The 21,375-nt window shown below is 46.6% G+C and overlaps 1 protein-coding gene across 1 annotated transcript in view; it reads left to right on the top strand.

The window, feature by feature from the left end:
* LOC146195770 (uncharacterized) overlaps nt 1–20,749 on the top strand; it is a 57,024-nt gene extending 36,275 nt beyond the window's left edge. The window contains exons 2-4 of the mRNA XM_084596274.1: nt 16,376–16,657; nt 18,722–19,305; nt 19,390–20,749. Of these exons, the coding sequence (XP_084452400.1) occupies nt 16,376–16,657; nt 18,722–19,305; nt 19,390–20,749 (2,226 nt within the window). The remainder of the gene's footprint in view (nt 1–16,375; nt 16,658–18,721; nt 19,306–19,389) is intronic.
* The last annotated feature ends 626 nt before the right edge of the window (nt 20,750–21,375 follow it).

Below are 21,375 nucleotides of genomic sequence, written 5' to 3'. Positions count from 1 at the left end.
ATTATTGCATTCCATTTAGAGGGGCCAGATATCTACGAGCATTGTTATATCCGTTGAAAGGCTGCATTCATCGGAGAGGAATAGCGAGTGTTGCAAAGCGATCGTCTATTACTGTTTGGGTCGTATGTTACTGAGTACCGTATGTTTCTATGCCATGTCATTGCTTCGTGATCTTCAGTAAGCCAGCGACCAATGAACGAAGGGCACTGCTCGAAATCGGAACATGGCATGTACAAGTATGATGAAATGCAGGCTGTCGTCGGCTTTTGTGGGTGCAAAGGCGAATGCGGAATGCGGTGCAAAGGCGAATGGGCGGGCATTTGATGCAGTACAATCAACTTATCCAGGACCACATTTTTGCAATAAACGGAATAAATTCCGTTGCGGACGGCTTCTGTCCAAATCAAATCGCAGGGGCCGCGGAGTCAAAGAGGTCGCAAACCAAACAAATAACAGAACGAGCTCCACTTGGTCGGCTTTAGTTTTCCCAATGGCTTCTGACGTCGCCTAAGCTGGCGTGCCTTGTTTTGTTCTTTCTCTCAAACGGGTCCGTTCCTTGCAGGTCTGAGCGCTCGCGCCGTACGATACAGTAAAGCGGCTTACTGGCCGTTTTTATCCCTTTGGCGGGCCACACTTTACGAATATAGAGGCTGTACTGTCAGCCGCTTATTGCAATGCTCTGCTAACTTTATTTATTGCTTTTTTTTTCTTTTGCTACGTATATCACCAGTCGAGCACCTGTGGTGAAAAGATAATGTTTCTGTGTGACGGGCTTCATAAAATAACGTGAAATGCAAGAAACGTCTGAAGCGCTCTGCTTGAGTATATATCACAAATTGTGCCATTTTAATCAACTTTGTTAGTTTGTTCCTTGAGTATCCGTGTAACCTGTCGGCGCTAAATGAAACGAGCGGTCAGGTGAAGCTAATGGATATCGGGCGCACTATGTAAGAAGTGATGTAGTGAAATAATGCGAAAGCGAGAACTATTGAAGCAAGCTATCTCTTAACCCAACCGGATACGAAAGACATTAGTTCAATGAAAGAATGTGCGACTGCATGAGAATCACATATCTGTGAGAGAAGAATGGAACTGCTCTCTAGCAATTTTAAGGGCCATGACTTCAGATCCCGCATCACTGTTTTTCGTTGTTTTTTTTAGATATCATGTGTTTACTTGCCATTTTCATTTCGATAATCACCTATACAGACGCATTCACATGCCTTGTTACTCATCACGTAGCACGCAAACTGATAAGTCTGAAGTACAAATGTACTACAAAGACAGCATTCAACGAAGCACATGGAACGACCGCGTAGGCCTTTTTGCTCAATAGAGGTGTTTGCAGTACCTGACGTCACTTTCATCCTACCGCGGCTTATGCACCTCATAGCGTGTTCTCAAACCGAGCTCACATCTATACACGCTCAGTGTTGCAAGTCTAAAAAAACTATTCGACGGGGATTGTGCGACGTCCTCTCGCGAACGCTGGGCGTTTCCGGTGTTCAAGTAGACAGCCAATAAACTGCTTTCGTACGCATCTGTGTTAGCGTGGGCAGCGTCTCTTGAAAGAAAAAATAAAAGATGAAACGCTTGCCTTCGCTAACGGCTCTTACACGTGACAAGACTTCCCAGGGTCAGGACACGCTAAGTGTGGGCATAGGCTTTGCGGTGACACACAAAAGCTATAGCTTTAACGAGGTACTCAACGGGTTTTCTTTTCTTTTCTTTTTTTTTTTTTTTTTGGTAGCGCGAACCTTACAGAAACTGTCACTTTCCTGTCCCGCCATCCAGGTTGTCCAGCATGTCCGCGTTGTCCAAAGAAGATGACGACACTTGACCCGCACGTCTCGTCTAAGCGGGCGCGGCAATCCGGAAGAAAGGACCTTCCGCTTTCAGCTTCACCAGGTGTGCAGGCTACACGGCGTACCAGAAAGAGGGCTCATGTGACGGATTGCGGGGAGGGCCCTTTGTTGTTGGCCGGCTCGCCAAAGAGGCGATCGATGTAGATCGGGACTGGTGGCCTCCGCCATAACATGATGCCAGTTGGCTTAGCTTCTTCAGCGTCCAACGACTTAGCAAATTCGTCGGAGCTGTGGGAGGCCGGCGCCGTTAGGAGCCTGACAGGGTGCTCAAGACGTCAGTGCAATTTGTCTTGTGACCTCCAGTAATGACGGCATCATCGTATCACTAGCCATCTTGCGGTTCCGACCAGTCACTGAGATTTAAACGCAAACAAGCTTATGGAAGCCGATGCAAAAACAACGAGACTTATACAATGGGTGGGGTATGGTGCTATTTTACGGATTCGGGCGTGACAGACGACGATGATGGAGGCGCTGTCACGGTTTATTATGCTGACCGTCCGCAGTGGCTATGTTTGCGTCTTGAAAGGAGCGCTGTCGGCTTCGTGCCAGGAAGCGCTGTAGGTTCCCGTTTCGTACCTTGATTCATTTACATGTGCGGGTTTTTCTTCTTTCGTTTAGTGTGTACACATTTCATCTTATTATTCACGTCCAGCGCACCCACCTGTTTCTTGTGAACTGCAGAAAGCGGCCAAAAATGATTTTTTTTTGCCTTATTTGTTTTTATTACTTTTCAATACAACGTGCGAGGCACGTAGAAACGACTAGCTGTGATTGCTCAGCAAAGCCAATCGATCAACTTAATTTTTTCTTTGTTAGAAAACAGCAGTACACATACAATGGTTTTGCATGAGGTTAATGCAAAGCGACAGAGCGGCAGGGGTGCGTGGGATCCTTGACCTGCACACAGCGATAACGTGATTTCGGACCGAATGGGCCTCTTTGTGTGGTTTCTGCAGCTCTTAATTACCTTTTATTTCTTTTTAAACTGTTCACTTACTTTATGCAACGAGTGGACCCCAGATGAGCTGCACTAGAATGTAGAAACAAAAACATTGCTTTGAGAACACGCGAAAGTGTTTGCTTTTTCCGGGAAAGCGTTTTTCTCACTTGCTGTTTTCTGACACGAATCTAATACGTAGGAGTTCGCACGATACGGACACGTGCTGAAGCGACGTTTCAAATTACGAAAAGCTTGATGAGAGGTGTATGTAGGTAAATCAGCTGTGCAATAAAGAGAAAAAAATTGTTCTTGTCTGGTGAGATTATTCGTCTACTTTGGGGATCATAAATAACAAGGAGTTCTGTCGTTTTTTCGGTAAACGTATCGGGGATTAGTTTCTTGAGCACTGTACTACCTTCCTCGTCTCACTGAGAGGGTCACTACGGGATAATTGTGAATAAACAGTAAACAATTTTAGCACGTAGTGAATCAAGAGGCAGATTGCTCAAGAAGTCCATAAAATATGAGGCGAACGGCCAATATTAATTTTTTGTGATGCCGCACTGTTCGAGACAATGACAGCACAGAAGATCAGCACCGGATAGAAAATGAGTAAAAAAGAAAAAGTGAGAGCAATCCTACGAAAATGTAAAATAGAGCATAGCACCTGGCATAGGTTTTTGCACGTTCAAATGATCACAATAGAATTAAGCCTGACGCCTGTCCCAGGAATCACAAGCAGGGCGACTAGAGGAACGGACATGCTTCCGTCTAGCTGTGGTACTTTTATATTTAGGGTATTTATATCGGAACTGAGCTACTTAAAAATAAAACGAAAATATCAACATAAAAGAGCAGTTCTATTTAGTTGGTCTCAGTTTGAGCTCCAAAAACATTCATCATGCCTCCTTGCTGGCCCAAGTTTGTTACTGCAGTGCAAAGAACTTATACACACTGCCTTCATAAAAAACTTCGTTGAACCCTCTTATTTATTTTCTTGTCATTGAAATCGACAAACGCGCACGAAATGAAAAAGATACATGAGCTGCTTCACTATTCCAACGTTTCACACACGACGCTTGTAGTAACGCCTGAAGTTCCTAATTGATATCGGTACCCGCACTCATATATCACCACCTGCGAGGCACCTATCTCCCAGACTACTTTCATTACGTTAGGAACGCCGTGGTCCTTCTCCGTTTCCATCCATTCTTCGCCATACTGCATAGCTCCCGCCCTATATCACTTAGTTCCGGAGTGAAATAATTTCACGTGGCTTTCGGACTGCCCGTCGGGGCTGGTCGAGGAAACGGAGTCGGATTTAATTAACGAGCGGCCGCCGGCAGCGGTGGCCCCAAAACCTGCTTGTGGGCTTCCCGGGCACATGACAACCGGTGCAGGGGCGCAGAGGTGCCTCAACGTCCAAGGGTGGGGCACGTCATCACGAATGGCGCATGACGTGACAACGGAAAATATTCTCACTCTGTGTGTTCTGCGCTAAGTATAGTTATATTCTGTATATACCATTGTTGTTATTCTTCGTAATTGTTAGAATTGTGGGGCTACGGCTTAGATGTATAGAAATCCTTCTCACTGCACAATCGAGTAGGTCCTCGCCCAGCGCCCTGCTTAGTTCGATCGCATTCCATTACGTGGCACGTTCGCAGCTTCCGCTACTCTGGGTGTGACGCTAGCGAACACTCTCAAGGTTGGGCTGCACGAAAAATGCTCCCCAAAAGCAGAAGGAAACGAGGTGATGCCCGCACTTTATAACCCGATAAGTACGGCACTGTGTGTGACATTCGAACTGTCGTATGCATCCTTTTGATCATGAGATATTGAAAAAAAAAATTCTTTCTTTTTTTTTTGAAAAATTGTTAGACGCTCTTAGGTGTGGTCTGTGCATTCGGAGTGCAGATACAGAAAGGAGAGAATTATGTACTACCGTCATATAGTTAACTAGAACCTTGTTAATGAACTTGATTAATAACTTAATTTTAGTCTTAGGGCATGGACAACCGCGATACTGAAGGCCGTTAGCAATGAAAGTGAGGCCAGTTTTTTAAGCTTTCTGAATATAGGTACTGCTGTTGAAGATATCGAGCATTAACAATGTGATTTTTAATGATGTGAGATGGAGTTGAATGCCCCGCGGTTCCCATTTGTACAATTGTGCTGCTGTGCGTGGTATCGTCACCAAATCGAATTCTCTTCCCCTAAGTAATAAAATACGCAAACTGCGTATTTATTTGCGCCATTATAAATTCGATCGACATCATGTTGTCAATGCGGAGCGTGGAAAAAACCAACTCAACTGGTGTTTCCGAGCTTATTTTTGACACTCCAGATATTAAAGTACAACGCCGGTTCGAAGCACTCGCAGATTATGACTAGCAGCTTACCGGTATCGCTCAAAAGGAAAGTGTACAACAGTTGCATCTTGCCTGTACTCACCTATGGGGCTGAAATGTGGAGGCTAACCAAGAGAGTTCTACTTAAGTTGAGGACAACCCAGAGGGCTATGGAACGAAAAATGGTAGGGGTAACATTAAGAGATAGAAAGCGTGCAGAGTGGGTCAGAGAAATAACTCAAGTTTCTGACATTCTAGTGGAAATTAAGAAGAAGAAACGGACATGGGCAGGACATGTAGTGCGAAGAGAGGATAACCGATGGTCGCTGAGGGTAACAAACTGGATTCCAAGGGAAGGAAAGCGTAGCAGGGGGCGGCAGAAAGTTAGGTGGGCGGATGAGATTAAGAAGTTCACAGGGGTCAAGTGGATGCAGCTAGCACAGAACCGGGCTAAGTGGAGAAATATGGGAGAGGCCTTTGCCCTGCAGTGGGTATAATCAGGCTGATGATGATGATGATGATGATGATGGACTTTGCCGCGATGTTGAATGGCTACAATTTTACAATACAGCCTCACACCCAGCAAAGGAAATGAAAAAAAAAAATAAAGCTTGGTTAAGGTCGGGTAATTAATCGCCTTTTAATTGAACGCTGTCACGTTCTAGCCGAGGTGTAAACTGCACATGAGCAGACAACACCGACGCATCTCGCGCAGTTCTTAAACCAAAGATATGTAAAGATATCAAAAAGGCTTCTTGAATATTCTTGTCGGTTTGTTCTAGTATATATCACGCGAACCAGAGCGCGCACGCCCGCATTCAACTGCAGCATCATGCTTAGTCCAGATTAGTAAGCGTCGTTAACAATATTTTACAAAACTCAATTCCAACGCCGAAGAAGCCCATCATATGCATCAGATAACTAAAAGCTGCTCCGCCAAATGCGCTAATACGAACGCTCTTTCAGTATCCTGAAAGAGGACCGCGTATATATCTGTCTTGAGAAATCGAAACGATGTGTTTTTGGCGGCAATTGATCGTTCACGAGTTGAGCACAATCGATAAAACACTGTTCAGCCCAGCCTTTTACAGCGGCTTGGAAGCAAAGTGATCGGAAGTGACGTGCATATGCATCAAACAGCAGCGCTGACGTTGTCGCCTTTGAGATGCAGGCTTTATATATGGTAGCATGAGCGTGCCTTAATTCCTGGCTGCCGCACTCCGTCGCTTGGACTCTCGCCCTCTTACGGAAGCTAAGATTCTGGGCCCTTGGACGACAGCTTCATCAGACAGGAAAGCTGTGAAGGCGCTCCTTAAATTTTTAAAGGACTCGGAGTTGAGTTCGAGATCTTAGCGTAGGCTCTTTACCCCCTTTTATTATAGATCTCTGGACATGAGACAGACTCCTTTCCTTGGTGCTCTTTCTTTCCTTTTTCTCCTATTTGTTCCCCTCCCCACGTGTAAGGTAGCCTACTGGACATCGCCTAGTTAACCCCCCTACCTTTCTATTGTATTACATTCTCTCCCTCTCTCTCTCTCTCTCTCTCTAGTAGGTTCCGATCTAGTAGAACGTCGAAAAGACATGCTAAAGTGCGCTTATCAAGTTCAATTACTCCGCTATTATCGTATACTTTCGCATGGTCACCATTCATGACTATAGCGGTTTTATTAGAAATTATTTTGCGAGGGAGGGCGGCAAAACAAAAAATAAAAAAAGAAAAGAAATTAAGCTGCCGGTACAGGCAAGGACGCCTGCACTACTGTCTGCATTCACATAGAGACAAAATCATTTTCCGCAATCAACGCCGAACGTTCTTTTCTCAACGTGCCTGAACGGAGCATTAAAGCATTCAATAAAGTACTCTATCAGGCTCTCATCACCTGGCACAAAGTGCCGGCTCTCGCAAACACAGCAACCACGATTGTCATAATAGTATTATAACCAGGTAATGAGGCCACCATTACAGGCCACTTAGATGCTCGCAAGCGTACTTTCACCACTCCGCCTGACTACAACGCTATATTACGGCTTGAGTAAAACACACCCCGCAATTTTCGCTTGTTCCCGAACCAGTTACGCTAACAGCTTCCATTTTCCTATTTCCTAGCTGCGTGCTTCCTTTAGTATATAGCTTCAGAGTTAGCCGGTCGATCACGAAGCTGCGCGCACCGTGCGCCTGGCCCCGTCTAGTTAGCCGAAAGTTCGGGTTAACAGAGCCCGCGTGCCGTTATCGTGGCCCTTTTTGGGCAGCCTTCGCGTTTCGCTAAATCATACACATAAGCGGTGCAATGGTGCATTACACCGATATTACGAAGATTGCGCACCGTTCGATTACACGTGCCTTGCGGAAGCTAAAAATAAGCTGCCGTGCAGGCTGCCGCGCTCCATTGTACCGTGTGTTCAGTTCGATACCGAACATTTTTCGTATCTTGCGTTTTTGACGTGCGTATGCCAACGCCTGTGTTCCGCGAGCAAAGGCTGTGAGACTCTTGGGCGCAAATAGAACTCTGTGTAAACGGCGGAGTAAAAGCAGGGCAGCAATTCGCAGCGGTGCACGCACTGCTGAGAAGGATACTCCCGGAAGCTGTTGAAAGAACCGAAGAGGCTGTTAGCAGAAAGAAATGCGTATGCTTCAGCTGTAGTTCTACATTTTCTGCCCTAAGCTGAATTGTGAACAGGGATAGCAACAAAATGGAACGTATCGATCTGTTCTTTGGTCGTTCTCCTTCACCAAAAAAAAAAAAAAAAAAAAAAAAAAAAACTTTTAAGCACTTCATCGGCGAAATGCGCGAGAGGGGTTTCAGTGCTAGTGCGCTAAAACAGATGTAGTTCGTCTTCAAATAAGCTGAGGTACGCGTGCATAATACTCCGTTTTCAAAGCGCCTGCAATGGAGCAAAACTTACAGTGCCTCCTGCCGCTTACGATGTTCCCCTTTCCGTTTATAATGCCTGAAATTCTTTCTGAGAGATGCTGGACACAGCGCATTAAAAGGAAGCTTACGCCCTTTAATGTCATGTACGGGCTCATGGGAGAATGTTTCCTATCCCCAAACGCCCATCAAATGATCTCGGAAGTACTTTATCAGCGGAGAATGTGGGTCACCATTGCGTGAGGAGAGGTGCAAATATATCAAGGCAAAAAAGGCGGGAGGAGGTGGGGAAGTGACGACGAAGTTGGTTGGCTGCCTTAGCAGAGAGATTTTAGATATAACAAGCATTAGCTGTGCCGTTGATGTAAGTTAGAGACTTATAAATGGTGTCACGGGAAATTCCCTACTGGCGCGATAATCGTTTGAAATGTTAAATATTTCTATGGGCTAAAGCAACACTGTTGGACAAGAAACACAACAGACAAAAAAGTAGTAATGTACTCGTATGATCAGGTGAACCAAGACTGCTCCTGAAATAAGGGGTATTGTATTTACATATATCGTGTGTCTTTTGTGTACGCGTGTACATGCATCAAGCCATGCCTAATGTTTTGCCAGCGTAACAGTTCTGCTATAGCCTCTGTCCACACTTTTTCACTATCACGCTCACAAAGGTACGTTGTAGGGACATTGTTTGTTTTTGTTGTTGTTGTTGGTTTATTCTCCGCAAAGCTCAAATCTGTACTTGGTTTACAACCGTTCCCGCACTGTGCACGGTTATCGGCGCCGTCACCAGACAGCAGGGCCCCATGTGTCCAGAATTAGAGTAGGTTAAGCACTAGCGCGGCGTCTCAATCAGCCCCCCCCCCCCACCCCCCTTTTTTTTTGTCAATCAACACCCCCCTCCCCCCTCCTCTTTTTTTTTTTCTTTTTCTTTTTGCCCGTGCACCTCCACATTCTTATCCCGCTTCTTTTACTCGCATTAAATGTGCTCTGCGCTGGGCACAAAGAAACCGGGGCTCGCCGTGAAGGAATTTTTCGTTCCCACTTCCGTTCCGCGCTTGAATCGATCAGCCGTGAGCGCTGCCATACGACTGACTCGAGCTGGCGTTCTGCTTCCGCCGCATACAATATTACACCGCGCGTGCAACGGTGTGTGGAAAAATTGTGCCAGCTTTCTTCAATTAAGTAGACTTCCTAATTGAAACCCCGGCCAGTGCAGAGACCTTTCCAAGAACCGCTAACGGGGCCTCGGCATATTGCTCTGTGGCGTGCAGCTGGCCAATGGAAATGCTAACTTTCTGCGCCTTTTACGGAACATCACAGGAGCCAGATGCTTATAGACATCTGCTTAGATATCTGCGTCTACTTGACAAAAAATGTTAGCTGCTCTGTCTTCAGTGGTGCCATGATGCGTTCGTAAGATGACGTGACATATGACGTCTCCCTTTGAATCTTCCGCAATTTGAATCCCGTATTCGTTCGTGCTGACGAGCTTACACCAACAAATGTGGATGTGCTTGTCTGATCGAAGGACGAAATACTAAAAGACTAAGAATCTAATGGCCTGCAGCTTTTACGAAAGTTCTTAAGTTGCTTTGCCGCATTGCATTATGTTTAAGAAAAGACACCATCAGCGAACATTGACACAGTCGCACTATTAGTAGGGCGCACTTAGGTCCCCATGGGTGCGGAAATGCGAATCACTACGACTTCCGTTATGAGCTCATTCTGGTTTTCATTCTTTTTAGACGCAGACGGCTTTGCTTTTTTTATCAGCGTTTTATCTTTTTGTTTCCTTTTGTTTTTGCTTAGATCTTTCTATCTTTTTTATTTTAGTTTTTGTGTTTTCATTTATAGTCAGTTCATTTTTTCCCCACTTGCGTACTTTAAGCTTATGTCCTCCTGTACGGTCCTTATGGTAGACAAGCAGAATTGTGGAGACGATGTCAGGCAGTCGTCGTGGTGCATTGTGTATATTGATTTGAATTTGTGTCCTGTTGTCTAAGCAGGCAATAAAGGAAGAAGAAATTGGCATAGCGTAGTGGTTTGTGCGCTTGACTGGGATACGGAGTGATGGTGTCCCGAGTCCAGGCGTATATGCGATCTTTTTCTTATTATTGATTCGTGCTATGATACGTTATGTCTACATCTCGCAGTCCGGCCGCTCATCTTCGAAGAGATCCTTTCGCATTAATAAAAGCTGAACGTTTTGCATGCACTTGGGAGCTGCACATGAACAGCATGATACACACACAAAGAAAAAGTATATATATACCCGGTGTTTAAACCTTCGCTTAAACCGAATAATTCAATTCAATTCAATTCAATTTATTTTCAACTCAAGGTTGAAGGCCCTCATCAGCAAAAAGTCATCAGCAAACAATATTTACCATGATATGGCACGACTTTGCTTGGCAGTTTAGCTTTGAGAGTATGGCACAAAGTTTGGAAACGTGATAAACGTTGTTAATGCGCGGCATTCATTTGAAAGTACCCTTGTCGTCGGTTCGAAAAAAACAACTAGAAAATGGATGCTAAATCGTAGGAGAAATGTTATGACAGAGGCAACACCGCCAAAATGGCTCATCAGAGGCAATAGGTGTGAGGGGCTCTGCCACAGGGGTTTCTGTTGTGCCGGCCGTCATCCCACTCGCCGCCATTGTGGCTCGACAACATGTGACGTCACAGTTGCTATGACAACCAGCGAGGCACAAGCAAGATTTTTGCTCGGACCTAACTATCCTTTCGCACTAATATAAATGTTGTTTTTCAGACATAGCTCGGGCATGCAGTTTTTCTGTGAAAGCCTGGCCTTGGCAACGTTTTTGGAAAAAGATTATAAAAGGCCACAGTATTCCTCTCAAACCGAGTTTATTTTTGGGGCTTAGAACGGAGACCAAACCCGTGCCGCTACTGCAGCTACGAACAAGGCAACGATCTTTTTTAAAATGCTAGCTGTACAATTACAGAATATCTCTTAACGCTGTGTACTACGATGATGTTTACAAATGAAAATAAAAAGGAACGAAGTTGCAGAAAAACATCCCACAGTACCTTTGATGCCATGTAATACCTCAGAGCGTTATGCACTAATTCGCGTGTTCCATTTAGAAATTTCCAGCCCTCTGTTGAAGAAACCATATCTCTCCCTTCCCTGATTTCATTTAAACAGACTTTAAGAAGAAGCAAAAATTAATTCCCCTTAATTAAGACGCCCCAGCCACCTCGACCTGTCCGCACTTAGATACAATGGCTCCCACTTTTATTTCCTGAAAACACTGTTATTCTTGGCCACAGATGTGACACCTCCGAAAAAAATTTTCGCACGAATAAACAGGCATCAGCGGAATGGTTTTCACAGTAATATTTTGCTTTTCTTGAGATCATAAGTAACTTCGCAAACGCATACTGAGACGGAAAAAGAAGGCGCGACCGGTGCCGGTATACCGGCGCCTTCTGGAACTCGCTTTCAGATGCCTGCACTTGGCGAGCGCCCACGCCCTGCCTCCGATAAGAGTCTGTCCTCGGGTTCGCTGATGCACGACTCGATATTACGCACGTGTCTGAGCGGTGAGTTCGGCTCAGACTACCTGTTTGCCGCCCTCAGCTAAGCCGGCATATCGGAGCGCAGCACTCAATCAACAAATAAAATTAAGAAGGAAAACATCTGGTAATGGCAGGGGATGAAGAAACAGTCAAGTGCTAAAAAAATGAGCGCCTCGGCTGGAGGCGAGGCTGCCACAATGCAGCAAGAAAAGTGGCAACTAAGAAAGAAAAGGACGAGACACAGGAATGCCGGCCGGCTCCGCCAGCAGGAATTTATTTCGCCATTTTCGCTCATTCTGGAATATCAAGGGCGAGTGCTCGCAGCCGCACCCATGGTAGAGATGAACGGGATGTAGAGATTTCTCACTTTGTGTGTGTGTGTGAGAGTGTAGTGTAATAACCTTGAGCAGTGTCACCACGAAATTGGTTTTACTTTGAATATTGGTGCACCATGTACGCCTATTTATTAGATGGTTAAATATAGTGGTCCACAGGAATCTTTCTGGAATGCATTTTAAATGAGTGGCACGCACGCACGCACGCACGCACGCACGCACACACACACACACACACACACACACACACACACACACACACACACACACACACACACACACACACACACACACACACACACACACACACACACACACACACACACACACACACACACACACACACACACACACACACACACACACACACACACACACACACACACACACACACACACACACACACACACACACACACACACACACACACACACGCGCGCGCGCGCGTGTATATATATATATTTGAAACTATTATGACCAGCTGCGCAGGGAGCAAAGGGGCAAATGTACTGGCAATTTTTGACCTCACCTTACTGCGTCAAGTTAAGACAGTACTATCTCGGTGAGAATATAGTGGCCAAATGTATCCTGTTGAAGCATAATTTCCCGAAGCGAGGAAAGGAGTCTTTAGCTTCCTTTACAACTGCCAACTCTAATCAAACAAGAAGGTCGCGTTCTTTAAAATTGATCGCATAGAGAAGCAGACTTTTTTTGTGTGTGTTTTGCTTCTCCATAAGGTGTGTTTAAATGAAGTCAGACAAAGGCGAGCTGGTTTCTTGAAATGATGACCGGAAACGGCGTCCGACAGAGGAGAGAGGCAGGTATATATATATCACGAATCCCGTTTAATGCGGACACAGGCCCTCGACATGCGACGGTGGCTGTGAGGAGGATAATGGAGCAGGATCCAGTAAGAGAACACGCAGAGGTCCCCATCTACCAAAACTATTGTTCGCTAAATACTTATCGCTATCTTGAGAGCGGAGATTATAAAATTGCTGCTGTTATCAAAGACGGGTATCTATTCCTCCTCTGTGGTAGAATTTGTGACAGAACGTCTTCTTCCCGCCTTATTCTAGATACATATATAGTTCAATGTAGGCAGGAGTTTCTAATTACTGTCGCCGACTAACGCCGTGACAACTCCCAGATAACAGTTAACAAGCTGTAGCTCGTATTTGTCCCGGCTGACATCGAATCGATTAATATCTAGTTTGGTAAGCGTGATAAACGCTTAAACAGCGCGAAACACGGTAACACAAAGGAGCAGCATAAACACAATTTCAGCACCATTTCTTGTGCCCGTCCCAAGAAATAAGCTTTTGGTGCGAGGGGGTTCATAATACCCAGAACTGTGACGCAACCAAGACCGCAGTTCTGAGTTCTATGCCCGTCTTTTTGTCTCTTCTGAATTAATGTTTCATAAGTGGAAATGTTTACGAAACAATAGTCTAGCTCTCGTCTTCACGCACTTATTTGCTAATTTATCTTCATAAAATTACGTATATTTTGACGCGAGCGTCAATCGCAGCTCGATAACTTGCTTGCGTCAACTATGTGGAACTGGAGTCGTTAAAGCTTAGGCACACCCGTGCGGCCTCGACCTGTCCGCAGTGACCGCTATCGCAACGATCACGACCTTCCGTACAAACCAAACAAGGGAGCCCGAGCAGCCGGAGAAGGTTTCCAGTTCTTTTTTATTTTATTTTTTTTTTTGTTTTTGCTCTGTCCAGCTTGCACTTTCATGCGTTATTTAGACTACGCGGCGTACAATCTTCCTCCTCGCTGATAAAAGCGCCAAAATGGGAGCTACCTTGTGGGACCCTTCGAAGACTAGTAGAAGAAACGCCCCAGCAACCTGTTTTCTAATCCTCCTTTATCGCCCTTTGCTGGCCTTGACTGTAATAGGTTCTGTATTTGCCGTAACGAAACCTCCAGAGTTAGCTGCACGTTGGATGTTAGCATTAGTCTGTAGAAATTTGGGTTGAATTGGACTCGGCACGAAGAAAAAAAAGAGTGAGAAAGGGAGAGGAGGAATAGGTGGGAGGCGCGAATAATAAAACGCCAGGAACAAAAAAGGAGGATGGGAAATCAGTTTCTTTTTCCTTTTAAGGTAAGCACGGCGGGAAGTCATAACTCTGGAGGGAGAGAATAGTCGCAGCAGAGAAAAAAAAAATATCAGAAATGATGTATACCATTGATTCAAGGGGTTGTAAGTCATGATGACAGAGTTTGAGCATAACTTTTTGAGCAGCAATAGTTGAGGCACCGGTGTTTTATATAAAAGTGGCATTCCAAAACGGTTATTGCGCTCTCACCAGTTGAACGTTTCTGTTTTCAAAATAAATAAACTTTGGAAAGAGCGACTGAAAGAGCGCTCCAAAATCCGACAAAATCACCAGCAAGTCTTATCAAGATACCTATTTTAATTGTAGATGGCAGGCTATTTAACATTGCTGCACTAACTCACTATTGATTGCGTATCGTTCTCCGCAGGCTTTCCTAATGTTTTTAGAGACCAGAATAGTTTCTTTACTTTCGGGATTTCAGGACCCCCGCAATAGTTAGAAGTTTTTCTTTTCCTAGCACTTCATCGGCAAATTCTGTCCCCACTGTTTGTTTCTTGTCTCATTTTTCTATCGATTTGGTCAATCTTATTTCTGTGCTGGATGAAGCTAAACGTATTGGTTACGTGACCGATCCGCCATCCTCTACGCTGCTGGATAGGCTAGCTACGCCGCAGTACTCAACTTCATTAGGCAAAGCCACCCTTCCAGCTCTCGGACAATGCACGAGTGGAGGTAGTTTTCTTTAAACGAGAGGCAGATAAATGCAAAGGCAAACGCCGTTTATAATGATAGATCGTATATTACGCGTACATAATACCAGTAGCTGTTATTAGGATCCAATAGAATAAATAATTTCTACAAGATGCCCTGGCAGTGATGAACCGTAGTTTAAAGGCAGTTTGTAAGAAATGATGAGCTATGCCGTATTTGACTTAGAGAAGGTGAGCGAGAATGAGACCTAATGGATTTTGTAATCATCTGGAAATAACGATTCTTGTGTTTCTTGTATCAAAAAGCTTGCTGCGGACAATATTTACAGCCTAACTTTTAAGCTGACTCATTATTGGGAGCTAGACGCAGGGTAAAATTTTATGTTTGAGAAACGGAAGGCAAATAATGTTTTGGAAGTCACTTTGAAACCCGCGAAAAAACGAAGCATGTACAGAATATTAGGTGAGAACATAACTGCACAGGGAGAAGACTCGATAAAAGAAAACAAACAATGAACCGCGGAGTGTATGTTCATACCTTGCAATCAATCTGAATAATTGCTATTTTGTTTTCGTTTCGAACCGTTACTGCAGACCGATAACAAAAATTAAGGTCAGTATCGAATGCACAGGCCATTTACGTAATTGTCCAAATTTAATCCTCAAAGATAATCCCTCGGTAGCGCTCCAGTTTAGCGTCGTAAGATTGTAGAAGAGGGGGCGAGAACGCCAAGAGTGGGAGAGGAAAGTTATGTCGGTCGGCCTCCGGAATGACCTCAAAAATGACTGATTTCCCATTTCGGTCTCCACAAACGCACAACGCACAAGAACCTTTCCGCTACTCAAGGCGAACCGCCGGAGCTGCTACAGGAACCAAAAGATGCGCGTGTCGCAGAACAACTGACGACATCTGGTGCCGAGGGCGGCAACCGTCAGTGGCGTGCCAGGCCTCTAGGTCTCAGGCCATCCTTATGAATAAAGATCTGTGAATGAATGGCCGGTCTCGGGCAGGTCTCTAGGGCAGCACCGCACGCTCCTCTCGAAGCTTTAAAATTGAAAAAACAAAAACAAGATGGGCAAAAAAAAAAAAAATGAGAAGACGCTGCTGTAATGGTAACCTCAGCATGCGCCAGTCGGTAAACCTGATTACCTGTGATTTATTTTTTTTTTCACAAAAACTGTTGAACGGCTCAAAATAGGTAGGCTGTACTTAATAACTTTTTCTTTCATGACTGCATTAAAATGTGGCGAGCTCTTCAGGGTGCTTCTCTGATGATTCGCGACGATACAACAGAAGCTTCTGACATTATTGCGAATTACATATTGATGCCCTATTGCTTTGAGGTCTCAGTTAATTATAACTGAGGCCATTAAGAATATGGACGCGGTCCGGCTCTATTTCTATGCTTATTTTGCATTCCTGCGAGTTTGGCATATTTACGCTGCTTGTATTTTCTTTGTCTCCTATGCTTATAGATGGAGTTGATGTTCTCTTATTATATATTATCTGCTTTTTAGGGATTACGGTCTTAACTTTGCATTCTTGCATCTTCGTCATTTTGAACCCCGTGTGTAAATCCCTCCGGTACGTCTTAACAGCCTTTGAAATTAAGAAATAGCAAATTACTAAAGAGCCTCCTTTTTAAACTATCGTGTGTCTTTTTTTCCATTTTTGTTGCACAGTTTTTGGCATCATGGCTGCTGGCTGTGTCGGCTACGCTATGTGCCGGCCAGCAGCAGTACCTGCGAGGCCCACCGCCTCTGAACGGAGGCTACAAGGGATTCCAGCCGTACGGGTCGGGGCTCGCCGGCGGCCCTCCCCAGGGGCCACCTGCTGGCCAGAGGGGCTACCTGCCTCAAGGGTTCGTGCCTCAGCAGGTGATCCCGCCCACCCAGCCCAGGCCGGGCTTCGTCTCCCAGGGGTTCCAGCCACAGGGACCGCCACCTTCCGCATCGGCTGGTGTTGTGAGTATCGACGATGCTTGTTATTTACACTTATTAGCGGCAGTTACTAGTTTACTCCGTTACCTAATCAAAATCAAGCACGTGTTTTGAATGGTGCAGTGGCAAAGTGTTTGCCAGAAAGACGCACTGACGCACACGGCTGCATAAGCACGCGGATCATTAAATCACGAATGCAGAAACAATCGATAGATAAATGAATAAGCACATCAATACAATCAATCAATTACACAATGACACATTAGTAATAAAAAGTGGTAGTTCAGTTTGATCTAAAGGCAGCCAGGTCGCACATATTCACAATATGATCTGGAAAACTATTTCACTGAATGATAGCATATGTACAAGAGAAAGCAATAAATGCGACAGATGGATCGGAAAGTGTTTGGAAACATAGCTGGTTGGTTAAATTGCGTCATGTGTGGCACTGTTGATCATTTGGTTTGACTTAAGAGGCTTAACGTCTCCAACTGATTCAGGCTATGCAGAGGCCGTAGCGGGAGCCTTTAGGTAATTTCGACCACGTCCAGTTTAAAGTGTTTTTACATCGCTCAGTAGACGGGCTGCTTGCGTTCCACCTCCATCGGAACGCAACTGCCGCGGCCAGTATATAAGACAAGTCCAATGGCTTAGTAGCCGAGAGCACGGAGGACCCGGTTAGTTGGCACTGTAGACTATCTTATAGAACAAATATATTAGAATGAATGATCTGCAAGATTGTAAGGTACAAAGACAAAGAGAGCATTCGCAACTGATGTACACTGACTACTGACATAACGAGTGTTTCATCCACTCTGTGTCATTCATGTTTCACCTAACTCGGGAAAATTCGATTATTTACAATTGGCAGAATAATTCGTCTTTACAAGCCAATTCTGGTAACTATGACACGACACGGGCACAGTAGGTCAGTTGCAAAACTTTCAAGTCAGCTTACCTGTGAGGCATAAAGTTATGCACAATTGCGGCGGAACCTGCCTCAGAGATTATAATTATGTGCAGTGCATGCATCTCCGCACCGTCCACGCAGCTTCGCACGTGACCCACGCTCGCACAGGCCGTTGCGCGAGAACAGATTTTCGAGCATCTTTAATTGATTTGGGGATAAATCTAAGCTGACACCGTGAGGACAAGGAAGGCAACCATTCCGCGAGCAGCAGGAGGTAAGGCGTCGAAAGGCTGCCGAAGGGACAGAGGGTTCAAGACGGCCGGAGTTCAAAGCTAGTTGGGAGCACACAGTTACACTCTCTGTTGCGTAGGCTAGGCCCTAGTGGGGCCTGGCTACACTCGGTAGCACGAAACGAGAGGGTAAAGGGGGGGGGGGGGGAGGTGGAGGGAGGGGTTGGAAAGCGGAAGGGTCCATGGTTTTGCTGAGCTTTACTGAGCGTAAGGTGCCGAGGTCGGTTCTTGGGGCCATGGAAGCAGTAAAATAATCAAGCTCTTTGGGCACTTCAAACGGCGGAGGCAGCTCTGGGCAAGCGACATTCGATCATGCTGCTGTTCTTGTTGTTTGGTTGCCGTTGTCTTAATTTTGCAATGACATGGGCTCTAGTAAAGAGGAGGGAATAGTTGTCTGGGAAATAATTTGGCAGCAAGACGAAAGAATGTGTGTCGCGTCTGCAGAGTGGTTTTGTTTATTGGCCTTACTCAGATTTTGCTTAGATGAAAACTAGAAACTAATTTAAAAGTAGTTGAATTGCTGTAGTTGTTAAATTGTAATGTAATTTCATCACTTTTCTTGGAGCAATAATTAGTAATGTTATTTAATAACATTTCTGCAATTTTCAGCAAAGCAATTAGTAATGAAATTTAATTCCTTTTCAATAGTAATTCTGCCATGTAAGGGAGGTACGTCCAAAAACGTCGCATGCACGTCTTCTCGCCAGGCGACGTGCCAGCGTTGCTCCCAACTATTTCCCCATAGTAAGTCTACGCCGCCATTCTGTAGTAATTTCTGCCGTACATTGAAGCTGACTTGTAGGTTTAGAAACCGGTCTAGTTATGAAGTGGGAAAAATATTATAGGGCAATATCAGCTCAACCATGCTTTTCTTGTCGCGTTTTTCAGAGCTACGTTCCGAGAGCAGCACCTCAGCCGCAGTACCAGCCACAGTACCAGCCCCAGTATCAGCCCCAGTATCAGCCGCAGCCTCAGCCTCAGCAGCAGCCGCAGCAACAGCCACAGCCACAGCCACAGCAGCCTCAGCAGCAATCCCAGCCTCAGGCCGCGGCGCAAACATCTGAAAAAGCGAAAGCCGAGGAAGTGAAGCTGCCCACTTTCCAGGCAGCGCCGCTGCACTACGTGAGCATCGGAGCCAAGCTCGAGGGTGACTACAAGTTCGGATACGACACCGGCAAGGGCTCGGACAAGACTGGCAGTTTCCGAGAGGAGACCAGGCTGCCTGACGGCACTGTTAAGGGCTCCTACGGTTTCATCGACGCGTCTGGTCGTCAGAGGATCATCAAGTACACTGCGGGCAAGGACGGTTTCAAGGCGGAAGGGGACATCTATCAGGAAGGAGCACCCAAAGACACCATTCCTGAACATATTCAGCAGCAAGTGTCGGCATCCCCTTCGGCTCCGGCGCCATCAGCCCCTGCCCCTGCGCCTGCTCCGGCTCCGACTGTGGCCACCGCTGGTCCACCTGCCCAGTACAAGCCACCCAGCTACTCGGGTGCCCCCACAAGCGCAGCGCCCCAGTACAAGCCGCCCAGCTACTCGGGTGCCCCCACAAGCGCAGCGCTCCAATACAAGCCGCCCAGCTATTCAGACGCACCCGCAAGCCCACCTCCTCAATTCAGGCCACCAGCATACCCTCAGTTCAGGCCGGCTCCTCCCTCCCAGTCGTCCGGGGCTGAACAGGTTCCTGTGCTTTCGCTGGTGCCAAACTTCTCCACTGAAAACCTCGCCTTCCCGAGCTTCTTCAAGCACCTCGCTGAGCAAAGACCCGCTGCTACTAGCCAGCCCGCTCCCTCTACCGCTCCTTTCCAAGGAGCTCCATCGGCAGCCAGGCAGCCCCCAGTCTTCGGCTATGCACCTTATGCGCCCCCCTCAGTTCAAGCGCGGCCAGCTCCGTACGTACCACAGTTTGCAAGCAAGGCTGCACCACAGCAAGGTTCAAGGCCTTTCGCGGGTCTTCAGCTTCCGGCAGCAACATCCCAGCAGCCTAGTTACCCATCGTTCGCCCAGCAGCAGGGTTTCCCTCTGCCCCTCATCAGGCCTGGTACTTATCCACCCGCTGCAGCAACAGCCAGACCAGGAGCACCGTTCGCCGGCGCTCCGACTTCGGCTGCCCCCTCGAAGCAGTACGTGCCCGCCCAGTACTTGCAACAGCAGCAAGCGCAGCCCAAGGTCAGCATAGCCAACCTGTTCGCCCAGGAAGCCCAGAGGGCCGCCACCAAACCAAACTTCGCGGACTTCCTTAAGCAGTTCGTGCCACGGCCACCTCCCCAGCAGCAGTATTCGCCTACGGGTGCACCCGCCACTGCCACCGCTCCAGCGTTTAGACCGAGCTTTTCCCAGTATGGACCTCCCACCGGCGCCGCTCCAGCTACGCAGAGGCCACCGATTTTCCTTCAGCAAGCAGCCCAACTGAAGTCTCCAAGCTTCGCCCCTCAAAGTGGTGGACAGGTGCCGCTCTACAACTCCTTCAGGCCTCCGATACAGGGAGCCCCATCCTTTGCTCCTAGACAAGCGGCGGCACCCCAAGTTCCCGCGTACCCCATTCAAAGAGTCGGAGGATACCCACAGCAAGCGCCAACGGCATACACCGGAGCTCAGCAGGGAGCACCAGCGGGCTTTGCTGGCTCTGCCACAGAATCGACAAAGAAGGACGATGATGAGAACGAGGATGGCTCCTACAACCCGGACCTGTACGACCATGGTCTCTATGATCCCAAGAAGTATGAAGAGCCTTATCTGAAAAAGAAGAAGACGGCCAGCACATCCACGTCTCCTGGCGGGTTTGCGGGTCTTCCACCCCAACAAGTCTACCAGCCGGCAGGTCAAGGGGCGGCGCAGCAAGGGCAAGTTGAGGAAAAGGCGCTGCCTTTGTTTGACCACTCACTCCTGGCGTACAACATCGGCACGGGCTAGAGTCGTCGCCAGTCCGCTCCATGACGGGCGTCCCAAATGGCCGCCACACCCGTGCCGTGCTGTAGCTTCCCATCATCCCCGGCATTCAGATTCATCGCCGTTATACGACGGGGACTTCACTGCACGCTCGTTTATAATTTTTATTCATTCAGTGTTTCGAGGCACGTAAGGCAAAACGCGGTTCCAGCACGTGTATGAGACGAACGTATGGTTCGGCGGTGCTTGCCAAAGTCACGCCCTTGAAAGTCACAACTCGTACAGCACACAGCCAGCGCGGTCGTGCAAACTTCAAGCTTGAAATATTTCTAATGACTACGACCTTTTTCTAGTTTGATCTGCCAAAGCTTGATATTTGTACAGAATCATTTCAGATGAGTGAAGGCGAATGATCGTAGCGTCAGAAACGTTTAAGGAATCTGGTCTTTATTAAGGCGTGCGACAAATGCTGAAAAATAGGATTTGTAAATACGCATAGGCTCCCACAGTCGACAGACGCTCATTTTAGTTTCTTCTGTAAATGCAATTTAGCCAAGGCATGACAGAAAAATTATAAACAAAACAACGTAACACAGTTACCTTACATTCGTAGTGCTCGGCATGCTATAGTGCGAAAATAATTTGGTGTG

The sequence above is a fragment of the Amblyomma maculatum genome, chromosome 3 (genome assembly GCF_055883805.1).
Source record: "Amblyomma maculatum isolate TAMU_Amacu chromosome 3, ASM5588380v1, whole genome shotgun sequence".
NCBI lineage: Eukaryota > Metazoa > Arthropoda > Arachnida > Ixodida > Ixodidae > Amblyomma > Amblyomma maculatum.
This window is presented reverse-complemented; position numbering and strand designations above follow the sequence as displayed.